The 9,318-nt window shown below is 34.5% G+C and overlaps 1 protein-coding gene across 1 annotated transcript in view; it reads left to right on the top strand.

The window, feature by feature from the left end:
• IMPG2 (interphotoreceptor matrix proteoglycan 2) overlaps positions 1-9,318 on the top strand; it is a 79,489-nt gene that overhangs the window by 25,129 nt on the left and 45,042 nt on the right. The window contains exons 5-7 of the mRNA XM_059388366.1: positions 1,624-1,673; positions 2,730-2,812; positions 9,034-9,195. Of these exons, the coding sequence (XP_059244349.1) occupies positions 1,624-1,673; positions 2,730-2,812; positions 9,034-9,195 (295 nt within the window). The remainder of the gene's footprint in view (positions 1-1,623; positions 1,674-2,729; positions 2,813-9,033; positions 9,196-9,318) is intronic.

A 9,318-nucleotide genomic window follows, 5' to 3' on the forward strand; every position in this document is an offset into this window, starting at 1 on the left:
GAATACTGTTATGCTGAAAATAAATAAAAAATAAATTAAAAAATAGTAATGTAATCACCATCCAACAGATGGAATCACCAAGGAACTCCTTTGTAAAAGGTTAACAGAACATCCCTTTTCCCTTAGAACATATCACAAATTTTCAAGTTTTGTACTTCTTAAGGGGCCTCTAGCTGGCTTAGTCAGAGGGCATGTGAATCTTCATTTTGGGGTCATGAGTTTGAGCCCCACGTTTGGTGTAGAGATTGCTTAAATAAATAAAACTTTGAAACAAATAAAACTTCCTAAAATTACTACACTTTAAATTTTATATTTTTGGATTAAGTGGAAATTTGGACTTGGAGAAATCCACTTTCTTTCCTTTAGAAGGGACTTCTCAGATTATCTTAAAAAAAAAAAAAAGTTTATTTATTTATTTAAGCAGGAGGGGCAGTGGGAGAGGGAGAAGCAGACTCTCACTGAGCTGGGAGACTGACTCCGGGCTTAGTCCCAGGATTTGATCCCAGTACTCTGGGATCATGACCTGAGCTGAAGGCAGACAAATGACTGAGCCACCTTAGTGCTGCTCAGATTACCTTTTGATCTTCTCTTGTAGTTGCAAAGCAGCATGGTTAAAGGATCGCTGTGTGACTTGCAGCCTGTTAGCTCTGTGGCCTACAGCAAGTCATTTCTCTAAGCTTGACTCTCTTTATATAAAAAAAATTATGACTTCTATGATCTCTCCAATGACATGAGATCTGTGCTTATATTTTTTTCCTTAGCAACAGTAGTCTCCTGCCTGCATTACTTGTTACATTTGTAATCATTTATTTATTGCCTATCTCCTGTAACACTGCGACTTTAATAGATCATGGGTTTATCCACAGCTGTATGCCAGATGTCTTGTCCACTCCTTGGCTAATAGTATTTGTTTATTCTTTCATTCTAAAAATATCTGTTTAGTGCCTACTAAATGGCAGGTACTAGTTTAGGCTGGAGGTAGAATAAGAATATGGCAGGCAAGGTTCCTATTCTCATAGAATTTATATTCTTACAGCAGTCCTGTTGAATAGAACTTTCTGTGATGATGGAAATATTCTTTACTATGCTGTTCCATATGGGAGCCATTAGGCACATGTGACTATGGAGCACTTGAAATGTGGCTAGTGTGAAGGAGGATTAGAATTTTGAACTTTATTTAAATTACTTAAATAAATTACTTTAATAAATTTAAATTATTTAAATTATTTAATTTACTTAAATTAACACATATGTCCAGTGACTACCATGCCAATGCCATTCTAGAGGATTAAGAGATTGGAGACAGAAATAAAGAAGTAGATAGATAAGTCAACACATAATTTCACATACTGATAATAACTGAGAAAAAATCAAACAGGCTGATAGAATAGTAAGTAGGGGAGTACTTTATGTAGGGTGATTCTACTTGAGCAAAAATCAATAAATGTAAAATAAGTGAATTATGAAGACTATTATTTTTAAACTTTGTTAAATAAGTACTTACTTGGGTTTGGGAACCAGGTTTGGAGATGTAGTGAATTCCTTTTTTGGAAAACAGAATTCAAAATATATTCACATATTTCTATCATCTTTATTAACTTTAAACGTCTTTTTTAACCTTAGCCCTGAATTATCATCTCCGTTTCCTGTTGGTGATACCTCAACATCGGGAGGTATGCTCTTGTACATTTATTCACTGTTCTTTGTTGTTGTTGTTTTTTTTAATTAACGTATAATGCATTATTTGCCCCAGGGGTGCAGGTCTGTGAATCATCAGGCTTCACTTTTCTTTTTAAATTATTTATGGCTTAAGATCATCTTGCAAGCAAGCACACATTTCAGCTCACATTTAAAAAATACTAGGTTTCTCTTTCCTTATGTGTTGTTCAAGAATCTCAAGAAGAAGTAACTGTTTTCATTTACTCTATGACACTATGTTGTGAGTACTTAAAGATATTTAATTATTAAGTCTAATAAAAATCAGAAAGCTACTTAAAACAAATGTATGACCTAAAGAATTACTTTAAGGCAAACACTGTAACCACTACCTATGTCAACAGCTCCACCATTTGTCATTTGTCCTGAAAGAGTTTCTCAGAATGAGGATTTTTCAGATTGTATTCTGTGGGGTACTTTAACATGTTCCTTTGATCTCTATATCTCCTATGAATTGGTAGGTGCTTTCTTCATTTTTAATTTTTTTTTAAAAATTTTATTTCTTAGAAATTTCAAACATTGCAAAAAATAGAATTATACAACGAGGCCAGCTTCAACAATTATCAATTCATAGCCAGTCTCCCAACCATCACCCACTTCTCCTGTCTGGTGGTATTTTTTCTTTTTTAAATTAACATATAATTTATTATTAGCCGCAGGGGTATAGGTATGTGAATCATTAGGCTTACACACTTCACAGGACTCACCAAGGTGCTATTAACTTTTTTCAGTATCTGTCCCCTCTAATAGATAGCTCTTTAAGGAAAAAAATTTTGTCTGTATCCTTAGCAATTGCTTAGTGGCTGACATATTCTAAGCTCATTAAATGCCATTGAATGAATGAATGAGTTATATTCTGTTCTAGGAGACTCTATGCAAATGTGTCTTAAGGTTTGAATGTACTGAATTTCCAGGATGAAAAAGCAAATGACTTACAGAAATGGTTTTGAAGTCAGATTGGTATTTCCTGATATGATTCTGAATTCATATACTGACTTTGTTTTTCTACTCAGGTGCTGTTCTCAGTGCTCCATATCCAGAGGTGACTACCTCTGAAGGTACCTCAGAGAGCAGCAAGGAGAGGCCTGAGGAGAGTGTGAGTGATGCTGTGTTTTGTTATTTCATTTCTGACGTGGAGAACAGGGGTTAAGGGAGACTTATATTCCATTGCCAAACTACACAAGACTTCATGTGGTTTCCTTTACGGAAATATTGTGGATTCTAAAACCAGTGTATTAAAAAGAATCTAAAAATCCTTGGAGAGCCAAATCAATCTGCTTTGCAAGAGAGCTTCAAGTTGTAAATGAAATGACTTGGAACCTGGAGAATTGTCATCATGGTAAACTCACTGTCTCTTGTGGGCTATGTGACATAATTTACCATGGGGTTTTTGCCTATGTTCTTCTATCCCATAATAGATCAGGACTTAGTCTTCTCTTCTTCAGAGGAAAAGGGTATAGATTTTATGTAGCTGAAAAATCAAGAAATACTGTGCTTAATAATGATGCATTTAAAAAGAGTTTTTTAAAAATATTTTTTCTCTTTTTCTTTTCTTTCTTTCTTCTTTTTTTTTTTTTAAAGATTTTATTTATTTATTTGATATACAGAGATCACAAATAGGCAGAGAGAGAGAGAGGAGGAAGCAGGCTCCCTGCTCAGCAGAGAGCCTGATGTAGGGCTCGATCCCAGGACCCTGGGATCATAACCTGAACCAAAGGCAGAGGCTTTAACCTACTGAGCCACCCAGGTGCCCTGAGAAATGTTTTTTTTTAAAGTACTAAGGCTGCCCAGGAAGCTGGAAATATTTTGTTAGAAATTTTGTTAAACATGAATTATTAAAATTTGGGGTTCATAATTTTAGATTACTTAATGTAGTATAAACTATGATTGAACACATTCACTAGAAATGTGTAATTTAGTTACCTTGTACCTTTTCTTTCCAGGTTAGACATTTTAATTTATATGAAATGCAGTTAAGTCACCCCACTCTGCCCCACCACTTTCTCTGTCACCTTATAAGGGTGGTAGTAATGTGGGATCCATGAGTGGATGCTGGAATCCATACATTCACCTTCTATAAACTTTCTCCAGAGTAGATGGCACTGGGAAATACTGTCATTCAATAAATATTTATGAATGAATGAGTAAAAAGTGATCCTGTGGTTCTGAACTTGAAGCAAAATAGTTGTGGGTTTAGGTCTGGAAATATTCATAGAATGAAATAGAATTCCCTGTAATAGAAGTAAAAGACTTATATACAATCAATTGGAATATTAATATCCAAAAGAGAAGACTATTTGAAGCCAACTTATAGAATGAGTAAGAAAACAAAACAGTATAGATCCCTAACAAGAATTAGATTGCTTGTATGTCTAGTTCAAGATGAAGCCTAAAGCTTCACTCTTACAGTTCAGTTTTTTCCCTAGTACATTTTCCATCTGCTGTTATAGAAATGATATACTTTATTTCTGTTTTGTTAGTAGTTTCCCTATAAGTTATGTAATATATATATTATTATGTGTAGTATTTATAATATTTATATTATATATATAAAATATTTATCCTGGAAGTTACCCCATAAGTTGTAATGTATAATCTAGCAAAATTTAAGTTTTTCAAAATCTTCATCCTTATTTTAAGCAATGCAAGAATATTAGAACATTGTAATTCAAATAATCACCCTACTGCTTTATATTCTATTTTTTGATATTTTTTTCTTTCTTTCTCTCTTTTAATTCTTTCTTTTCAATCCCACAAATTAGATTGTATTATATTTGTTCTTTTTAAAAATTAAAAAAAAATATTTTATTTCTTTATTTGAGTGAGAGAGAGAGAAGCGGGAGGAACTCAGGGGGAGTGACAAGCAGACTCTGCACCAATCTCAGAGCCCCATGGGGGGCCAGATCCCAAGACCCTGATGTCATGACCTGAACTGAAATCAAGGGTCAGATGCTCAACATTGGATGCTCAACAGGCTGAGCCACCTGGAGTCCCTGTATTTGTTCTTTTTTTTTTTTTTTGGACTGTGTTATATTTGTTTTGGATAAAATCTATTTTACATTTACATGGAAGTTTATTATTTTATTTTCTTAAAATTCTTTTTTGCACTTTAGATCTATCTGTTAGGATAATTTTCTTTTGGAAATATATACTCCTGATATTACTTTAGTAAGAGTCTCTCATTTGTTCATTTTGAGATTTTGATCATCTGAAAATTTCTTTATTATCTCCTTATTCTAGAAAGAAATTATAAATCTGTACTAAATTCTAGACTGAGGATTTTTTTTTTTGGTCATGTTTTTATTTCACTATATTCTACAATTTGTTGTTGCTACTGAGAACTGTCAGTTCAGTTGTTTTTCACTTGTGTATCAGTTTCCCTCTGGCTGTTTTCTTTGTCTACTTTTAAGATCTATCTCTGTCTCCTCTCTTTGTCTATATACATTTAATCATAAGACGTAACAGCTGAACGTTTCTTAGAATTTATAGTACTTGTAAGGCTTTACATTAAGGAAGTACAGCAAATCCAAGGCAAAATAAATAATTATACTCCTATACCCATTTTTTTGTGAAATACTATATATTATACCACCATATGTGCGCGCGTGCACACACGTTCGTGCACATACACATGACTTATATATACTTTTACATAGGTATACTATAGTATGTACTATAGTATATATACTACAAATATATATACTGGTATACTATATGGCATTTGGCATTCTGCAGTTTCACAAATGGTATAGGAGAGATTCTTAGCTATTATCTTGTGTGCTAGAAACTCTGGCCTCCTCCTTTTCCCCCTTATGTTTGTTAACCACTCTTTAATATTTCTATTTCTTTGTCTCTCTGCATTAGATTCAGGTATGTGTTTCCTAATTCTTCAGGTACCAGTTTACTAATTCTTCCTTCAGCTTAGTTTGATTTGTTATTCAAATTGTCTGTTGAGTTTTCAGAATCCTTGCTTTATGGGGAGCCTTTTTTTTTTTTTTAAATTGAAGTATAGTTGATACACAGCGTTACATTAGTTTCAGGTTTGTGGCGTAGTAGTGATTTGACAAGTCTGCCCTTATTCGATGCTCACCACAAACGCAGCCATCATCTTCACTATTATTTGGGGGTCTTTGATCTGACCTTTCAACATGTACACACCTTTTACTTTTTATCCTATCCCTTTGTGGTATATAAAACTAAAGCCTAGATTACAAAGTATCAGGGGATATACCATGTATTCACACAATACTCATTCACGTCTCTGGATTTTTCTAACCTGTTTTTCCAGACCCCTTGGCATTTTCTTTACTTTCTTATAAACCAGCTATGCCTTAAAAACTTTTAAAAAATAATTATTCATCACTTAAGGTCTTCTGTAGCAGCAAGATTACTAAGGATATTTCTTTTATAATTGTATGGCAAATGGAGTCTCTGTTAAGCAAGATAAAAGTTAGCAAGATAAAACTCAATATCAAAAATGCAAAGTTTTATGTAAAATTCCATAAGACTAAGAGTTTGTGTTGATGTTAGTTTCTGTATGAATCAGTAGTAGGATGCAGTTACTGGGGTGAAACTAGTAAAAGCTAGTGTAATTTTAGGTTGCATTTATAGAAATACAGAATCTATTATAAGGGAGGTGGTGGTATCCTATCATATTTTAATTGATCAGACCTGACTTGTGTATTCCACACTCTAAGGAAGGTATCAAGACCCTGAGAAATGTCTGGAGGAGAAGATCTAGAGAAGTCAGGGAAGTTCTGATAGGTGGTTTTACTCATTTGAAGGGCTCTCTTGTGACTACAGTTTTTATATATGTCTTAGATAACAGAACAGATCAGTGGTGGAGCTTATAGGGAAAGATATTTGGACTTAATATTAAGAATTTTGGGTAGAAGAGGGTGAAATGGGTAAAATGTGTCAAAAGATATAAATTTCTAGTTATGAAATGAATAAATCATGGGAATGTAGTGTATATCATGGTAACTATAGTTAATAGTATGTGTTGCATATTTGAAAGTAGTTAGGAGAGTGGATCTTGAAAATTCTCATCACAAGAAAAAGAAGTTTGTAACTGTGTATGGTGATGGATGTTAGCTGGGTTTACTGTAGTGTTCATCTTGCAATACATATGAATATTGAATCATCACATTGTACACCTGAAACTAATGTATGTTATATGTCAATTATACCTTAATAAAAATGCCCCCAGATATGAGTGCCTGATAATGTGCCAGTTACTCTTTCAGGAGGCATACTGATGAGTAAACAAACAGTATAATTACCTTGTGCTATGTGCTATGATAGGGTAAATGCAGAATGAAATAGGAGAACATCAGGAGCATTGGGTCAGTTTTGAGGGGCTCTTCTGAGAAGTTTTCTGGTGCGGGTGAGGTCTGAGTTGAGGTTGAATAGAAGTTACCAGTAGAAGAGAAAGGGGAAAGGTCTTGGCCTGAGGTCTCAAAACAAAGGGAAGAGTACTACTTAGGCCAGAGAGAATTAGCACATTCCTCAGTCTACAAATAGGAATTTAGCTTGGCTGGAGAGGATAGTGAAAGGTGCGGGGGGTGGGGGGGGTGGGGGGGGGAGAAGACGGGGCTGGAAAAGCAAAACAGGAACCAAGTTGTAAAGGGCAAAGAAGAAAGAAAAAAAATTGAAGAGCTTTCCAAACATGAGAGCTTTTTTTGTTTGTTTGTTTTGTTTTTAGATTTATATCTTTATTTGAGAGAGAGAGAGAGATAGAGGGCACTAGGAGGGGGCAGAGGCAGAGGGAGAGGGAGCAGCAGATGCTCCACTGGAGCAGGGAGCCTGATGTGGGGCTCCATCCCAGTATCCCAGGACACGACCTGAACCAACACAGATGCTTAATTGGCTGAGCCACCCAGGTGCCCCAAGAGCTTGTGTTTTGTTTTGTTTTGTTTTTGTTTTGAAATGTAATGGTCTGCCTTTGAAGATCAGGACTCTCATCAGAGCCATTTAAACAGGATGAGTAACCATTTGTCAGGGATATTCTAGAGAGAATTCAGGCATCCAAAGGAATAGTAGGATCTTTGAGGTTCTTTCCCAGTCTGAAATTTTGAAGGTCTCTGATTATATGATATATCAAGGATAAAAAATGATACACTGAAAGAAAGTCTCTGTAGTCTCTTCCTGACTCTGCCATTGTCTTGCCAGGACCCCTTAGGCTAGCAAGTCTTCCATTCCAACCCCTTGTGTATCACAATGGAGGGTGGATTAGCTCAAGTATATCTTCCACATAGCAGTTCTTACCTTAGTGTTGTAGTAGTGATATTTTCTTTCCCTCATTCTACATTTACTAATTGGAATTCTTCTTTAAGACACTGTTGTCGCTTCCCATTTATTTATTAAATCATGTATTTCTATCAATATGAATCCATGGATACTTATTTTATTCTTTGGATTATAATCCATTATTTATTTTGTTCAAATTGTTGGAGCTTTGGCCACTAGAAGACCTGGATTTTAATGTTACAGAGTACAAAAAGATTATTGATACAGTTTCAACTTCCATGTAGTCACTAATCTTTAAGAAACCACAACTTGTTGAATTTGGTGTACTATCTAAAAAGAATCTCCACAATTATCTGAAAAGGTTGTTAATGTAATTCTCCCTTCCCTAATACTTTTCTTCATGTATTTCAACTAAAGCAGTGTATTATAACTGATGGAATGTGGAAACAGATACGAAAATCCAGTCTTCTTATTAAGCCAACCAAATTAAAGAACTTATAAAAATATAAACAGTGTTACTCTTCTCATTCATTTTTATTTTGCAAAATGTTTTTCCTTTCTATAGCATGAGGAATGTATTATTTTTTAAATGAATTAATAAATATTTTTAAAATTTCCCCTTCAAATTTTTGTCTGATAAATATCTATGGATAAAATCCACAAAAACCACATTTCTTTGTGTTTTGAATGATTTTTAAGAGTCTAAACGGGTCCTAAGACCAAAAAGTTTGAGAACAATACTCCTAGGCTATTTTTAGATGATACTATTAGCATAGTCAACTCTTTTTAAACTCACAGATAATGTGATAGAAAATGGTCAACTTTGTAGGTTTTCTGTCTTTCCTTGAAGTAGCCATTGTGTGTTCAAAGGAATGTACAAATGCATGGCAATTTTAATGTTTTCCTATGTCTTAAAGTCCATCCTATTAGTTCCAAAGTCAAATATTGTATAAAAGGTCATCATTAGAAGTTTCTTTTGACACAGTGTCTGATATGTACTGATCAGTAGATATTTGTTGATTTCATGAGTAAACATCGACATTTATTGTTTTTTCTCTAAAAATCCAGATTAGCAATGAAATTGAGAATGTGATAGAAGAATCCACAAAACCAGCAACTGAGCAGATTGCAGAATTCAGTATACACCTTCTGGGAGAGCAATACAGGGAAGAACTACAGGATCCTTCCAACTTCCACCACCAGCACCTTGTGGAAGAGTTTATTTCAGAGGTAGATGATTTTGGGTTTGTTTTTCCTTCTTTTCTTTTCTTTTTTCTCTTCTTTCTTTCCCTCTCTCCCTCCCTTCCTTCCTTCCTTCCTTCCTTCCTTCCTTCCTTCCTTCCTTCCTTCCTT

The sequence above is a fragment of the Mustela nigripes genome, chromosome 2, assembly GCF_022355385.1.
Source record: "Mustela nigripes isolate SB6536 chromosome 2, MUSNIG.SB6536, whole genome shotgun sequence".
Classification (NCBI taxonomy): Eukaryota; Metazoa; Chordata; class Mammalia; order Carnivora; family Mustelidae; genus Mustela; species Mustela nigripes.